Below are 18,163 nucleotides of genomic sequence, written 5' to 3'. Positions count from 1 at the left end.
CCCAGTCAGGATAACTTTTTTACAAAATACTGTCATTTGATATTCACTTTGGCTATTTTTCCCTAACATGTCCCTTAAGATTCCCAGTGGTTTTAAAAAATGCACCAAGTGCTGTAGGACCATGTCCCATTATGGACGCTCATAACTAGTGCCTGCAGTTTCCGGGACCTAATCCTAATCCTTCTTGTAAACTCTGTCTATGGATGTCAAGAAGTAGTATTAGAGGTCGTGAACGACAGCACAAATGTAATTTTGGTGCAGAGAAGTCCAGTCCGTTGACTTCCAGAAGCATCAGTCCTGGCTCCCGGAGCTGCATAGACAGCGAGGAGGCCTCTGCCTTCCTTGACCTTGAGCTTTGGTAGAGACCACTGGTGTCAGGTATCCTCTGATCCCCACTCTGAGGGTAAGGAAAGATTTGACTTTGTCTTCGTCAACTCCAAGGGACCCCACTATCATGCATTGAGTGGAGGCCAAGAAACATTGACATCGGTCCCATTCAAGGCATGGTGTCGAGAGTAACAGGACCTCAAAATCATCGATACCCAAGAAGCGCCTACACTGTGAGCACCCCTCACCCTCCAAGGAATCATGCAAGAGTGACAGCCTCCATCAAGCGGGGACCAGACCATCGATTCAGGCCCCAAGGACTGCCAGAGGGTGTCCCCTGAGTTTTTGGTTGCTTCCAGGAAAGAGTCCAGTAGAAGGTGATATGACTTCAAGTGGAGGAGGTTTGCCATCTGGTTTGAGGGCAAGTTCATAGATTCTTTCTCTTGTCCTACACAAAAACTTCTTGGATACCTTCTACACCTGAGCCTGATCTCAAGACCAACTCTGTAAGGGTCCACTTCAGTGCAGTTGGAGCTTATTTTGTAGAGGGTAAGGCCATCTCTGCACAGCCTTTATTTGTTCACTTCATGAGGAGCTTGATAAGAGGTTTGAGTAACAGCAAGCCCCCCACAGTGTCATGGGATCTCAATATTGTGCTCATTCAACAGATGGAAGCTCCTTTTGAGTAACTTGACACCTCTTGCCTGAAGTGCCTGACCCTGGAAAGTCCTGCTTTTGGCAGTGGTCACTTCAGCCCACAGGGTGAGTGAGCTGTAGGCCCTAGTAGCTGATCCGCCTTACACAAGATTTCATCACAGCAAAATAGCTCTGCACACGCATCCTATGTTCCTTCCTAAGGTAGTGTTGGAATTCTATCTTAACAAGTCAGTTGGTCTGCCAACATTTTTCCCATGGCCATGCGACCAACAAGGTGAAAGTGCAAGCTGTCAACCCCCCCCAGATAAATGTTGTGTGTATATAAGTAATAGTTTATTAAGGCTTGCTTGTTACGCGCCTCCTGTTTCCCTTTTTATTTCAGGCAGCCTGGTAACAGGATAAAAAATTCATACTGATGGGAATCTCTTATTTGTCCTCAGAGAAAGTGAAATTACTCACCTGTAGCAGGAGTTCTCTGAAGATAGCAGCATAAACATCCACACTGTCCTGCCCACTTCCCCCTGGAGTTGTATTCTGCCAGACTAGTTTGTTCCCATGTGACAGTGGCCGTCAGTAAGGTGTACAAATGCACATTGCGCCACCCTCAAAGTGTTTGAGAAGTTGCTGGAGAGTGGTTCCAATTCAGGTCTCTGTTGGATATCATCACCCACTGGTGTGGATATTCATCCTGCTGCCCTTTGAGAACATCTGCTACAGCTGAGTAACTTTGCTTTCTTTGCAGTAGTGAAGGTATGTGGAATAAGCTTAGGGGTTATATTAATGTTGTTAATAAATAAATTAGTGAATAGGCATTATTGACAATGATGATGGGTTGTGTTAAATAGCGTGTTAAATCACATGAATGATGTAAGTTAGTAAATATAGCCCCTAATTTTCAGATTTGTGCACTTTGTTTAAAACTTGCTTTTGTTTTATGCTATCCATTTGTTTTAGAAAGTGAAGCTTACCAGCAATTCTGAAGAGGTAAAGAGTCTCAAGCAAACTGTGCAAGGTATGGTTTTTGTTTTTTTAAGTAGCTGTAAATTTAATGATAAATGATATATAGTGTATTTTATCATAATCACTGCTTCCTACAGGTTACACCTTTGTTCACACATGTCCTTTGGTGTCAGTAAGTCATGCTTTCACTATGCCTTCACTTTTTGCAAGTAAGGTAAATGAGTTGAAAAGCATACATTTAAAGCATAATACAATGGAACGTTTCCTCTTTTGTCCATTTGCAGATTCAGGCATGTCTGTGTGGAGGACTCAGTTAAAACTGTGGTAAAGTGTGTCTCAGGATAGCAGGAGATGTGGGCAGGGGAGCATAATGTAGGTAGTGACTGTGCATATGTATGTGCCAGTGGTAAAATTTAATATAATACATGACAGCAGATAAAGACCTGTATAGTCCATGCAGTCTGCTCTACAAGGTAGTCAGAGTTGTACCTGCCTCTTCATAAAGTGTGAAGGTCATTTTAATTTTGCTCTGATTCTATGCAGTTTCTATATAGGGATCCTCTGTTTATCCCATACATTTTTGAATGCCATCACTGTTCTTGTTACCACCCTTTCCATGAAAAAGTATTTCCTGATGTTACTCCTAAATCTGACACCCTGCAACCTCAGTTTTTGTCCTCTGGTTTACCACTTCCCCGTCTCTTATATAAACGTGTCTGTATAGATATAGAGATAGAAATATATATGCATAGGGCTTTTAATTATAAGCCCACACTCAAATACTGCCATGTTCTGCCTCCTTCCAACTTGAAGTTTACATTTGGGGGTAGGACATGGCAGCACTTCAGTGTGGGCCTGTGCTTAAAGACCCTATGCAATGCTCAGTTTTCTTAATGTCTGACTTGGGAGAAGGTGTGGCAATGGCAGGAAGCTTGGAATGGAAGAGTTGGGGGAGGTGGATGGTGAGAACAGAATGGGGGTAGGGTGGGAAATGTTATAGATATGAAATAGTAGTAGGGAAGGGAAAGCGGGATGGTGGTCATGGGGGAGGGGGGAAAGGAGAGGAAATGGAAATGCTGGGCTACAGGGAAGGGTGGGGGGCACACAGCTGAAGGTTCATCTAGGGTGACAGATATTCTTGGGTCAGCCTTGCACAAAATGTAACAACTTAAGGTTTGAAAATAAGGTTGTATTGAGACATCTGTTAGTGCAATTCAAAGCAAATTTAAAAAAATAATAATTCAATTGTTCATTTATAGAAACACTTGAAAAACTAAACAACAAAGAAGAGCAGTGTGCATCCCTTTCTTCAGAATTGCAAGAATTCAAATCTCAGCTTGCCAGTAAGCATATTTTTTACAAATTTAAATTCTTATTGGGTGTGTTAGTACGGAAGATAAACTTTAGTATAGGAATGCATCAGGAATCTCACACAGTCCCACCCTCATAGAAAAGATTTCTATTGAATTGTTCTGTTAACATTTCCAATAATATTTAATAAGGGTGCAATATATTAAAATGAATTAAGACACTCAACTGAAGGTGCAGCTAGAGAACAACGCGGGGACAAAGTTTGTCCCCATCCCCGCAAACTCTGTCCCTATCCACAGAAGCCTCACTGTTTAACCACACTTAAGATTTAACTTTTGGGTTTAAAAAGCAAAATCATGTGCTTGTAAGGACTGCATACACGAATTAAAACGCCCTTAAAATGTAATAATACTGCACTGGTCTGGCAAGCAAAAATGAAACGGTGATGGAATATTCATTCACATAACAAGCAATGAGCGCTAATTTTTCTAAACATTCTACACCTCCAAGCACATTTAATTCTTTTCTCACTATACAAAACAGGGAACCACAGAAAAACTGAAATAGAGATCTCCCTCAAGAAAGCCAGGTAAACACCGGTAAAAGAGAAACAGAAATGTATTTTCTCAAGCACTCTGCAAAATACAAAAATAGAAAAGACGTATATTTCACAAAGCAGGCACTTCTCAGTCCTTAAAAAGCACTTTATTTTTCTAATTGGGCTGGTCCCAGTCTCTTTTCCACTTTCCACGTGCCCGTCTTCTCTCATATTGGATAAAAATTTGGGAAGCACTGATCTAACTCATTTATAAATACATACTCTTGGATATAAGTGTTGTGACATGTCCTTGAACAATCCTTATTTTGGCACACACAAAGCAACATTAGAAACTGCTACAGTGCTATCAAATGCATCTCCCAAAAGTACACTTCACAAATTGTTGTTCTTAAAAAGAACACTACAGTGATAACAAATTGTGTTTGTAATATAAATAGTACTTGCCAAATAAATTGCTACAGAAAGCAGCTCAAAGAAGCTTATCTTAATTCTCAACAATAACTGTGTCCACTCAGTTAGTTATTAATGCAAGAAAACTCCTTTTCCTTAATTAGCACTTCAGCAGTTTGAATTACATTCATAAAGTGATGGCAGTTACTAATGGAGAGAGACTTTCAGAAACTTGAAACATACTTTTTATTCTCCTTATAAACAAAGTGATATAGAACAAATAATAGCTGAATAGTTTTAAACCATTGTATCCCCAGTATCAACCCAGACTCAAATCTTCTACTAACAGACACAAGATGGACACCTGCACCGTGGTCAGACCACTATAAAGCATACATCTCCCTCCAATGGCGAACGAAAGACACAATTAATAAACAAGAACGAAAAACCTACACCACGAGAGGAAAAATAAACCCGGTAATATTCTGGCAACAGATCTACCAAATCGGATGGACAACAAGAGCAGACACAATCCAATTCCTACAAGAATGGGACGATAAATGTAGAACAATGCTAGACAACATTGCCCCAATCCAAACCAGAACATCACATAGGAAGAAATCAACACCATGGTACACCAAAGAATTGAAAAAACTCAAAACACAAGTTAGAAAGTTAGAACGTGCGTGGAATAAAAAGAAAGACGACCCAACTCAACGCCTGGAAACAACTTCAAAGAAAATACAAGTATACCATAAGACAAACCAAAAGATTATTTTATAAAAAAAGAAATCGGACTAAATTACAAAGACACACAAACTTTTCCAACTCGTGAATAAACTACTAGATACCACACCAATCACAACCAACAACAAAGACACACCAGGAGCAGACAATCTCGCGAAATACTTTAATGAGAAAATCGTACAACTACGACTTAAAATACCTGACAGCAACACCGATTACGCCACACTCCTTGACTGTCTAGATCCAGAACCAGGTGTATACCCAGCAGACAGAACCTGGACCAATTTCGAGACAATATCGGAGGATCTTATCTCCCAAACGCTCAAAAGATTTGCCAAATCTCACTGTAAATTAGATATATGCCCGAACAACCTCATGACATCTGCCCCTCAACAATTTATAATAGACCTCACGAACCACGTAAACTATATGCTACAAATCGAACTCTTCCCGAAGGAAAAAGGAAACATTTTACTTACTCCAATACCCAAAGATGCAAAGAAGAGCGCCAGTGAACTAACTAACTACAGGCCAGTAGCATCCATACTCCTAATAACCAAACTGACGGAAGGGATGGTAACCAAACAACTCACAAATTATTTAAACAAATTCTCAATACTACACGATTCCCAGTCAGGATTTCGGTCCAACCACAGCACAGAAACAGTACTAGTTACTCTCATGAATAAATTTAAACAAACAATTGCAACTGGCAAGAATATACTACTGCTGCAATTTGATAGGTCTAGCGCCTTCGATATGGTTGACCATGGGATACTATTACATATCCTCGAGTATTTCGGAATTGGAGGAAATGTTCTCAACTGGTTCAAGGGGTTTCTAACCATGCGATCATATCAAGTGACATCTAATTCGACTACATCATCTAAATGGACACCTGAATGCGGAGTTCCACAGGGCTCCCCCCTCACCGACTCTATTCAACTTAATGATGATACCATTGGCGAAACTACTATCAAACCAGAACCTGAACCCATACATATACGCAGATGACGTAACGATCTACATTCCATTCAAGCATGATCTAAAGGAAATTTCAAATGACATCAACCAAAGCCTACATATGCACACATGGGTGGACGCGTTCAAGCTGAAACTCAATGCAGAAAAAACCCAATGCCTAATACTCACCTCACAACATAACACGAAAAAATTCACCACCATTGACACACCAAAACTGAAGCTTCCAATCTCAGACACCCTAAAAATTCTTGGAGTTACCTTCGATCAACACCTAACACTTGAGAGTCACGCGAAAAACACAACCAAGAAGATGTTCCACTCAATGTGGAAACTGAAAAGAGTAAGACCTTTCTTCCCAAGAACCGTCTTTCGCAACCTGGTACAATCAATGGTACTCAGCCACCTAGATTATTGCAATGCACTCTACGCTGGTTGCAAAGAGCAAATAATCAAACTTCAAACAGCTCAAAGCACTGCAGCCAGACTTATATTCAGCAAGGCAAAATACGAAAGTTCTAAACCCCTACGAAAAAAGATGCACTGGCTTCCACTTAAAGAACGTATCACGTTCAAAGTATGCAAACTAGTTCATAAAATTATTCACGGAGACGCACCAACTTACATGTCAGACCTGATAGACCTACCACCCAGGAATGCTAAAAAATCATCCCACACATTCCTCGATCTTCATTTCCCAAATTGCAAAGGTCTCAAATACAAACTAACGCATGCATCAACCTTTTCCTACCTGAGCACACAACTCTGGAATGTGCTGCCGCGCAAATTAAAAACGATCTATGAATTCCAAATCCTACTGAAGACTCATCTTTTTAACAAGGCGTACATAATAACATAGTAACATAGTAGATGACGGCAGAAAAAGACCTGTACGGTCCACCCAGTCTGCCCAACAAGACAACTCATATATGCTACTTTTTGTGTATACCCTACTTTGATTTGTACCTGTGCTCTTCAGGGCACAGACCGTATAAGTCTGCCCAGCATTATCCCAGCCTCCCAACTACCAGCCCCGCCTCCCAACCACCTTCTCTGGCACAGACCGTATAAGTCTGCCCAGCACTATCCCCGCCTCCCAACCACCAGCCCCGCCTCCCACCATCGGCTCTGGCACAGACCGTATAAGTCTGTCCAGCACTATCCCCGTCTCCCAACCACCAGCACCGCCTCCCGATCTCGACTAAGCTCCTGAGGATCCATTCCTTCTGCACAGGATTCCTTTACGCTTATCCCACACATGTTTGAATTCAGTTACCGTTTTCATTTCCAACTCCTCCCGCGACGGCCTGAATTTAAAAGTTCTTACCTCGGGGTCACAACAATGATCAACAAATATAAACTCCTATACGCACATCCAAAACTACCTCTACTATATCAAATTGCCAAAACACCACCATGTTTTTCACTATCATGATACCCAAGATCCTGTAAATACTACTAAATGTATACTTTCTTATACAATTCTTATATATTTCTTATATACTTCTTAATATGTTTGTTTGCTGAAACACTGTTGTTTTATCATTATCATACTACCCAAAATCCTGCAGCTATCACTACATGCATACTTTTTCATGTATTTCTGTTACTCGTGATGTATTGTAAGCCACATTGAGCCTGCAAAGAGGTGGGAAAACGTGGGATACAAATGCAACTAACTAAATAAATAAATAAATATTAGGAGAGATGCTTGTTTTGGAATTTTAATATTCATAGTGTATTTAATGTTTTAGTTTTGTCATGTAGTGCTTGGACTGCTATTTGTGTACTAATTTTTTTAATTAAGGGACTTGTTTACTGAAGTGTGATAAGTTGTGGGGTGGTTTGGTTTTGTGGTTTTGTGCTTAACCACATCTTAAGAGCCAAACCTAATTAAAAGTCAGGGATATGGCAAGCATCTGCCCTGTATTTACTGCACAGGGTAGACCAGAGGTTTTTAACCCATTTGTCAGGGCACACCAGACCAGCCAGGGTTTCAGGATACCCTCATTGACATTCAATGTAGGTATCCTGAAAACCTGGCCAGTCTGGTGTGCCCCGAAGACTGGGTTGAAAATCTCTGGGACAGACACTTTAAAATACAGGCTTGCATTACTTTCATCAGCAGGCAGTGCATGCTTTCAGTGCTGGCCTTCCATCTACCCCCCGACCCTCGCCTTCACTTACCCAAACAATCCCGTTCTGCTCTCACCTTGTCTCCAGGCTTTAAAATGATAGCACCGAGCCCTAGTTGTAGACTGCTGTTAGGGACAATTACTCTTTATTTAACAAATTGACTCCAAACAGGAGTAGAAGACTACAACCAGGAGTCATAGCAGCCATTTTGAAACCTGAAAGAAATAGGGTAGGAGCAGAAAGAGACTCCTTGTGCCCTATATACTAAACTACCTGAAGATTGCTTGATAAGTGAGGGGATGGGGATCAGGAAAAGGTTGTCACTTGAGCAAGGAGAAGAGTCCATCTTGAGTCATAATGGAGAAATGTAAAACCTGGAGGACAAGCCTGCTTTATTTTTATTTATTTACTACCTCTATATCCCGCTTTTATCCAAGGTGGGTAACAATATTCACATACATAGTTTTGAACACATAAAAATCACTGAGCATTTTAAGCTAGAACATGTTCACTAGGCTGGTCCTAATCAAGAAAATAAACAAACAAAAAGAACACAGATGAACAAGAGAAAGGTAAGTCAGATAAGCCTTCAGGTAACCAAAAAGGCTTTCACAAACAGATGCATTTTTAGCAGCCGCTTGAATTGTTGAGTGTCTTCACGTTATCTCAGGTATCCAGGTAGAGCATGCCATGCAGATGGGGCAGCGATAGAGAAGGCCCGCAGTTTTCTCATCGTAATTATATGATTTAGTAGAAGGTTAACAGAGCTTTAAATAACCTAACTCACCTAAGTGCAAGCGGATCTCCACCAGGCAACACATCTGAAGGTTTTAAGCAGAATGTAGATCAAGAAGTGTGGTTTATGTCTAATGAAGCAGACATTTAAAAGACCTTTCCAAAGTGTGCTTACCTGCAGCAATTCTGTGTCATCCTGGAGAGAAGCTAAACAAGAATTAGCATGAGATAGCAAAGGTGAACAGCTAGCTGCCCATCAAAGACACACCCAGACAAGCGAGAAGGGGCAGAAAAAAAGGTGGCAGCCCTATATAGCCTGAGGAATAGAGGGGCCACATCACAGAGTTGAAAGCACCACTGGGCACTTTGCAGCAAGTCTCAGAAGGATTAAAACAAAGAAAAAATAATTCCAACACCTTTTCTTTCCTAAACCTATCAAACTTTTCTCCGTCTTAAAGTAAACATTACTTTTACTGCAATGGGCTGATAACCTTTCCTATTCCTTCTTGGCTCCGCAAATGATGTACTTGGCCCTTCATGTACTGGGTTTCATTATAATATGATCTTTGTTTTCATTGCAGCAGTGGAGAAAAGATGTAAAACAGGAGAAGAGAAAGAAGAACAGTTAACAAAAGCCAAAGCAAAACTAGAAAATCAGATATCTGAAATGATACAGTCTTCAGGGGACAGTGTTGCTCAGCTTAGCAAGATGAATGAAGAATTAAAAAACAAAGAGAGGTATCTTTCCTCAGTTTTCTGTATTTTGTGTTGTATATGTGGGAAGAGACACCGATCAATAAAATGTTTGCTTTCCAGGAATAAAGTGGATTTAATATTTGTAAATGTTCCATTTGAAGTATTTACAGTGTTTACCTGATCTGAAATGATTGTATTGAAGGCTTCACTTGCTTTTTTGAAATCTCCAATGGTCTCATCCTGAATATAAATAAAGATGAACTGGAGACAAAGGTTTTGACTTAGTTAATCCCATCTATCTATTGAATGTTTCAGGAAGCTGGAAGAATTGCAAGCAGAATTTTCGAAGGCAACTGAGAAGGCAAGTTCTCTGCAAGAAACAGTGGACCATTCAGCAGTCAAAGCAGAACAGGTCCTGCAGGACATGCATAAAAAACATCAAGCCAAGCTGGAAACTATGCAAAACAAGCTTGAAGCAGTGGTAAGGGAGTGCACCATTTTATAAAAGACATATGAATGGTAAAATACAGTGCATAAATTCTTGGTGTACAGGTCAGAATAAAATTGACCCTCATGGACAAGGCAAAAAATTAGTTTTGGAAGTGGATTGAAGGAAATGGTGGGGCAGGTGCACTAACAGGTCACTACAGTTGATAATCATCCCACTAAACTGTCTGTTGGGACAATAGATTTAATTGGAATACCTTATGTAAAATATATTAGTTTTAAAGGCCAGCTTTGGCATTGCACTGTCGACCAGAAGACCAGGGTTCAATTTGTGATTTTGGCTTGCACTGGCTTTGCCTGGAAATAATACTGTAGCTGCACTGACTGTTGCTAATTTGTTGCTGCTCATAGTGACAGCTGGTCAGAGAATGGCGGTGGAAATCATTAGGGTGTGGGTTAGTCCACTGGTTGCCTCTGCTTCCAGCTCACTCAGAACTAGCTCCTATAGAGGCAACAGCACCATAAGCTTTCCTCAGGTTTTGTATTGCTATCCAGTCCAGCCATCAAAGCAGTAGTTCTTGAATAGGGACTGTTGATTGCTGCTTCCTCTGGAGCATGCTTGTTCTTGAGGGACAGGCCAGGTTTTCAGAATATTCCTAATGCATATGCATGAGAGATTTGCATGCCCACCACATCCATTGTATGCAGATCTTTCTCATGCATATGCATTAGGGCTATCCTGAAAATCTGGTCTGAATTTGGACAAGCCCGCTCTGGAATCTATGTATATATCCTCAGTTTGGCCATATTTCCTTCCATCAAAGTAATTGATCAGTTTTTTCCAGAGGAGATCAGAACAAAAGAGGACAAGCAAAGAAAATACTAGAGGTTGCGAGTAATAGGTCCTTAATAGGAGTTGAACAGAAAATAAGAAGTACCAGTGGTATATGGAGGAGGTGATACAAAGATTATCTTACTAATTTTCTTCAGTTATTTATGAGAGGTTTAGCATATTTTCTTTTGGGCATATTTACTAAAAAGTATTAGGTGTTTGCAATTAACATGGGCTAATAGCCAAAAGTAACCCATCTTTCCCCGATTCTGTAGAAGTTGCCAAAAATTGTGTGTGCAAATTTAGGCGTGCCCCTGATTTGTGCACACAATTTAAGAGAATAACAAGCCAATTAGGGCTAGTAATTATGTTTAATTGGGGCTTATGAGCATAAATTTAGGCATGGCCTGAGAAAGGGGGGTGCAGAAACAGGGAGGGTCATGAGTGTTTTGGGGGCAAATTGGGGGGAGTAGTTCTGAGTTGTGCTCTGCATGTAAATTTAGGTGCCGCTTCTAGAATATCGCTTCAGTGGATCTTTTTCGCACCAATGTTTTTTTAGGCACCATTTATAGAATTCACTCCCTTATATGCAGAGGCCCTTTGGTAACTGTTAGGGGCATGTCCAGCATTCCCCTTGCAGTTTCTGCACAAATAAGATCTTTAATACACCTTTTTTTCAGGCTGTATGAGAGCAGGTGCACCTAACGCCACCTATCAAGATGGTGTTAGGTGAACCCATGTTAACCTTACATTGGATAGTTAGCACATGCTACCTACTGCGCGCTGACTGCAATGTGCAGTCCATACCCAATCTTCATTCATACTCCACCCAGTCTCTACCCCATGTTGCTGTAAGCAGCACCTGACTTTTACTGCACTGACTATTTTAACGTGTGCTAGATGTTAGCAAGGACTAGCACTGGTGGTTAGTGCACTGAAACAAGCACTACTTGATTAGCACACCTTAGTTAACATACCCTTTTGTGTATGACAGGAAAAACAAATCGAAGAAAACCTTAATCAAAAGAAAGAGGTGCAAACACTGCATGAAAAAGCCATTTCTGAGATAACTACTCAGCACAATGAGGCACTTGCTAAAGTAAAGCTCAGCATGCAAGAAGCTGAAGAGGCACTAAAGGCTGCAGAAAAGAGGAACAGCGAACATGAAAAACAAATTGAGGAGCTAGGAAAGCAAGTCAAAGAGGGCAAGGTATGCAAGATGTTCATAAGCCATACTCTTGTTTTTAGATACGTTGACAAATACTCATGTAGTAAAGGTATTAGATTTTTATTATAGTTCATGTTTCTAATTATATAGTTCTTTGATTTGCAATGTGAAACTAAGCTAAAATTCTCACTAATTCATTTATAGATAGGAAAAACTTTCTTCTTGGGAAAAAGTTTTTTGTTGTTTTTTTTTTTTTTAATGTATACAACAGAGACTATATTTTGCTGCCTTGAACATTAGAGACTAGACTAGAAAGTGATGGGCTCCATTTTTTTTCCAATTTTTTTTATGTGATTCAGGTACCAGATGTTTCAGGTATTGTTTGATTCCCCTGGATTACTACATGAAGGGCCAGATGTACTAAGGGCCCATGTTTACTAAGGTGCACTAGCGTTTTTAGCATGTGCTAAAAATTAGCACACACTAACCGTGTAGATGCCCATAGAAATATGGGTGTCTACAAGGTTAGGGCACGCTAATGCTTGGCATGTGCTAAAAATTCTAATGCGCCTCTAATGCAGCGTAATAAACAGGGCCCTAAGCGTTTTCCCCAATTTTGTCTGTTTAATTTATTCGATCTCATTTGTTGTATTTCCAAAGACTGCCAAAAGCAAAGAGCAGTCAGCATACATAACAGCAGTATAAACATAGTAAAACATGTATATAAATAGAATAAAAATCTATCTAACATGAAAATAAATAAAAATACAATAAAATGCTAAAATGCACAGCAAAATTTAAAAAGAAAATGCTAGCTGAAACTTAAAAAAAGAAAAAAAAAAAACCCACCGCACACATCATGAAAATAATGCATAGTACATCTGGCCCAAGAAGAGGGATAGACAGTTGCAAGGCTTAATTGGATGGATTTCTAGTTTTCTTTTTAAATCTACTATTTATAGTAGAGAGTTTTTATTTATTTTGTCTATCAAACATATAAATGGCAAGTGACTGACTCACCTGCAAATGCGCAGTAGAGACTTCCCTCTCTGTCCGGCCCTCACGTCAAGACGTGATGACGTCAGAGGGCGGAACAGAGAGGGAAATGGAGTTGGAGTCACTGTCGGACGCTGCCGCTGGAGCCTGGAAATGAACATCGTGCGCACCAACCTCCACCCTCCCCCTCCATCCCCGCCTCCGCTCCCACCCCCCTTTGTATTGGACCCCCTTCTCTGACCTGACAGCGCCAGGCAGCAGCAGAGCGATCTGCTGCTGCCTGCAGCGCTTTCACACGGAGGTGAGCGGCGCTCTCAGGTCAGTGCAGGGGGCCCAGCACGGAGGGGGGAGGGAGGAGAGATTGGCGGCGAGGAGGGTAGCTGGAAATCTTGCCCGTTTTAACGGGCTTAACGGCTAGTTTATTATATATTGAACAAGTACATTTTTACCCATTGAAGATTTCTTTCACTGGTTTTGCTTCCTTGACTTTGTTTCTGCTTGTCTTTCATTCATTGCATTCATTTACGTTCAGCTTTATTTTGTTTATGCATTAGCAAACTATTATATGCATAAATTGATGCATAAAAGAAATTGTAAAACATCAAACTTCTGACCGTCATAAGCAGTATTAGAGAACAAATTTGTATCTGTTAGTATTTTAAGTTGATCTACATTGCATAACATATTGGGAAAAAAGTACAGTAATTTCATACGTTTAATACTGATTGGCAAGGTTGCATTTCCATAAGTTATCAATTGACTGTAAGAGATTTTAAATGACAATGTTTCAGTGATTTCTTTGTTTCCTTGCTGGATTCATGTATTTGATAACTGAATTGTATACTTCTATTACTTTTTTTTTTTTTTTTTTTTGGAATAGCGGTTAGTCAAATAATACACACTCCTGAAATTTTTATTTATTAATATTGGGCACAGTTCATCAAGAAAATAAAAATGCAGTGATCATTCAAAGGAAGGAATGACTAATCAAATCCAGTTGTGTGTTAAATTAATATCAGTAGTTTATACTATGGGTCAGTTAAATTGATATTTCACTTAGATCTGTAGCATGTTAATTGTATGCTTCAGTGGAGTACCCTGGCTGTCATATCAAAGTGCATTCATATTCCCGAAAGTGCTTATTTCCTTGTTTCTTATAGTGTAAAATCTTGAAACAGTGAAAATACTTAGAATTTGAGCACAGAACTGTGATGCTGTGGCCTTTAATTACATGTATGGTTGCACATGAGTTCAGTGCTGCTCAGGAAGATTGATTATTGCTAGAAGGTATAGAACTCTATAAGTGCAGTAGACATGCCTGGTGGGAAATACCTTGTAAACAAAAAAAAATTGTGTGACTGTACTTAGCCTTGGTGGTTCTCTCTTCATGGTGATCTGATTAATGTAATCAGTTATTAAATTGAAAATGGTTTTTGCAACAGATTTCAAGAATGCATTTATGGTGCAATTTGGATGCTCCTTATCCTCTTGAAGACCTTTATAATGGAGGTACCATGGAAGTTTGAAACTCCAAGATACACTAAACACAGGCTTCAAATCGGGAATGGATGTTTCTCTGGCATATACCAAACCCCCAAATCAAAGAGAAAATCTTATGGGGTTTTTTTCTCTTTGAGAGTGTATAGTGTAATTTAATTCTATATATCCATGATGTTGACTGAGTTGTCTCAAAAAGTTGGTTAGGACCTTAATTCTCTTTTTAACAGCTTAAAGTGAAGTCGGAGGACTTGCCTCTTTGTTCTTTAAATACTATGTTCATATCATTGTATAACACAAACCCTTCTGTTGATGGTAAGGTTTACAGTTGAAGGTATTAGTAGTATCCTGGAGCACAACTTGGTTGTATTAGGTGCTTTGCTTGCTAGTAAGTATCCTACCAATTCAACATATATTGGGGCATCATTTTCTAACTAGTACGCACTATCTGTTGCAGGGCTCATAGGAATAAAATGGGTTCTGTGACAGACGGCATGCTCTAACCTTTAGTATATGACTCCCTTCTCTTTATTAGTAATGCTTTATGACAGCCCTTCCCATTTGTAGCAAAAATATAAAAACTTACTTTCCTGTTGAACTGAGCCCTTTATTTTTGCTCTTACTTGTACCTGATGCAAAAAACCTCTCTAAGGTACAAAATGTTTATTTAAATGTATTATAAATGGAAGATCCACTTGAAAATATAAGCTAACAATAATGAGATGCAAAATAGTCTCAATGGAGAATCATCTTGTTTTCTTTAAGATATTTGGTTTTATGAAAATCCAGCATTTTTCATGCAGCTGAAATCCCATATAACTAAGACCAGCAAGGGGCTCATTTTCAAAGCACTTAGACTTACAAAGTTCCATAGGGTACCATGTAACTTTGTAAGTCTAAGTGCTTTGAAAATACGCCTCCAAGTCACTTGTGCATCAATATATGCATATTTTCTGTATAATATAATCTCTGTGCTTAAGCCATACTTTTTCATTTGTCTGCTTTTGTTTCCCTTCTTCCCAACTTTATTTCTTTAGTCTTTAACCTGTGAGTTAGCATCAGCCAAAAGAGAGATTGAACTAATATCAGAAGAGATGAGGGGTTTGAATTCAGAGAAGGAGAGTCTGGCACAGAAGGGAAATTCATTAATGTTAGAGAGAGATTCCTTGGTAGCGAAGCTTTTAGAGCTGGAACCTCAACTTGCATTGTTGCAACAAGACCAGGCACAGTTCTTGTCACAAAATGAAGAACTTCACTTAATAAATGAAAGGGTTGTAAAAGAAAAACAAGAGACCGAGGAGAAAAACCAGCAAGCACACCTTGAAATAGAAGCTTTGATGGAGGAAAAAGCGAAACAGCTTTCAGAACTTGAAAATGCAAAGCAGGAACTCCTTAAGGTGACCTTAGAAAAGGAGAACCTGCAGACATCCTTAATAGCCATGAATGATCAGGTAAAAGATCAAAAACAAGAAATGGAGGACTGTAAGAACAAGCTTGCCAAACAAAATGCAGTTCTTGTTGAAGAAAAAGATCAAATGATTCAGAATCTCAGAAATTCCCATGAGCAGCTGAAAAAAGAGCACACCAAACTGGCAGAAGAAATGGTGGCTGCTGTTGCAGAAAAGAATTCTTCCCAGGAGAAATATCTAGAAATTGAACGTGAATCGGTGCTTTTAAAACGTGAACGAGAGGACCTCTTGCAAACTACTGAAAACCTGCAGTCAGAAATGCAAGCGCTTCTGATGAAGCAAGAAGAATTGCGTATGACTTCAGAAAAATATTGCAAAGAAAAGCAGACACTAAGCGAGGCAAAGGATGGACTGCAAATGGAGCTTGAAGCAATCAGTAAGCAGCTTGACAGATCCGTTAGAGAGAAGGCAGAGCTCCAGGTCTCCAATGAGGGACTTGTCAAACTTCTTGAAGAGATTAAGACAAGCAGGAATGTAACGGACTGTGAACGTGTCCAGTTGCTGCAAGAGAAAGAAATGCTCCTTTCTTCTGAGCGTAGGCTGTTAGCTGAAAAAGAGGAACTTTCACGTGAAAATAAAACAATTGCAGAAAAACTTCAGAAGTCTTCAGACGAGGCTGTCCTTACTCAGAAGGAGCTGAAAGAAGAAATAAATAAATTCCATTTAGAGATGGACTTAGTCTGTCAAAAGTTGTCTGAGATTAGAAAACAGCATAAAACTGCTTCTGAAGAGAAGGCTGCTTTAGAAACCAAGCATACAGAGCTCCTAGGTGATAAACAGTCTCTTGTAACTGAGATAACCAACCTAAAAGTGAAACTTGAGCAAGAAGTCTCCAATAATAAAACCTTAGTGCAGCAGAATACACAGCTCATGGGTGACATTGAGAACAAAACCAAGTGTCTTCAAATAGCAATGCAGGAAAAAGAAGAAATTTTGTCTTCCAATTCCAACCTTTCAACACTTCTGGAAGAAATTCGAAGTGCCAAAGTTAGTTTAGAATCTGCACATGATAATATCTTGCATCAGAAGGAGATTTTAATGACTGATTATGAGAAGTGTTGTTCCCAAAAGGAAAACTTAGCCAAAAATGTGGTTGATGTACAAGAAGAATGCAAGAAATTGCAGGTAGAACTTCAAACTGTGCAGAAAAAGCTGACAAAAGAAACTGAAGTTGTTGAAGCAGAAAAAGAGCATCTGCTTCTAGAACTCTCAGATCTTCAAAACAGGTTTGGCTTGGTCGTAAAAGAAAAAGAGGAGCTGACTTTATATAATAAAGACCTTCTGTCTCAGCAACAGCAGCTGCTTTGTGAAAAAATAAAAGCTGATTCTCAGCTACAAGAAATTTTGAAAGACAAGGATGGGCTGGCTAGTGAGAGAGATGAATTGGCATCCAGCATGGAGACACTGAAAAGTGAGTATGCGTCACTGGTGAAATCTAATGTAGAGCTGCAAGATGCACATAGCAGCCTCTCTGGGATCTTGGGGGATTTGCGGAGCAGCCAGGAAGCGGCAGAGTCCCAGCAAGCTAAGACACTGCAGGTCCACCAGGATCTTCTCGCTGCTCAAGGAAAACTGCTACAAGCTAAAGAAGAAATTCAGAAAGAAAAAGAAAAGCTTGCAGAAAAGAACAACAGTCTATGTGAGGAGATATCTCTCTTATCTAAAAGCAACAGTGATATTGGTGCAGAGCTACAAGAGCAGCAGAGCAAATCCCAAGCTTTGCTGAAAGAAAAGGAAGAACTTGCTTTGCAGTTAAAAGAATTTGAGGCACTCCAGTCCCACACACTAATGAAAAAGACAGAGGTATTGAACATATTAAGCAAATACAGTTTAGTTAACTAACACTGAATACTAATTGCAGCAGAGTTTGATGCCTGCACTTACTACCATAATTAGCATGCCAACTCAATTTATTTTGATTGTCAATCCTTTCTCAGTACAATTAATCCTGCAAGAAGTTTATAATCATTTCAATAAATAATGAATGAATCGGCTAAATGAAAATGGTAAAATATTTGTAAAAAATGTCACAATGTGGATAAAAATAAAGGATAATAGTTTGAATACGTTTGTACATGATACTAGATGAACAAATATGGAGAGATTAAAGGAGAAACTTCATGCACCCACACAAAATTCTGTCCTAGATTAAAATCTTCCTCTTCCAGCCCTCTAATCTGATTTTTAAAAATCCTGTAAAAGCCATGAGACGTTGGAGCGGTTTTAAGAGAAGGGATAATATGTGGGGCACCATA

The 18,163-nt window shown here is 39.6% G+C and overlaps 1 protein-coding gene across 6 annotated transcripts in view; it reads left to right on the top strand.

Moving 5' to 3' along the window:
- CLIP1 (CAP-Gly domain containing linker protein 1) overlaps positions 1-18,163 on the top strand; it is a 156,602-nt gene that overhangs the window by 85,348 nt on the left and 53,091 nt on the right. For 4 of the 6 annotated variants that reach the window (XM_030217856.1, XM_030217855.1, XM_030217854.1 and 1 more), the window contains 6 exons: positions 1,939-1,996; positions 3,204-3,287; positions 9,385-9,541; positions 9,815-9,980; positions 11,773-11,988; positions 15,477-17,711. In XM_030217856.1, the coding sequence (XP_030073716.1) occupies positions 1,939-1,996; positions 3,204-3,287; positions 9,385-9,541; positions 9,815-9,980; positions 11,773-11,988; positions 15,477-17,711 (2,916 nt within the window). The remainder of the gene's footprint in view (positions 1-1,938; positions 1,997-3,203; positions 3,288-9,384; positions 9,542-9,814; positions 9,981-11,772; positions 11,989-15,476; positions 17,712-18,163) is intronic. The other 2 variants (XM_030217859.1, XM_030217857.1) reach the window with 1 other exon arrangement.

This window comes from Microcaecilia unicolor, chromosome 11 (genome assembly GCF_901765095.1).
Source record: "Microcaecilia unicolor chromosome 11, aMicUni1.1, whole genome shotgun sequence".
Taxonomy (NCBI): Eukaryota; Metazoa; Chordata; class Amphibia; order Gymnophiona; family Siphonopidae; genus Microcaecilia; species Microcaecilia unicolor.
The sequence above is the reverse complement of the archived record's forward strand: the minus strand, read 5'-3'. Positions and strand labels throughout refer to the sequence as shown.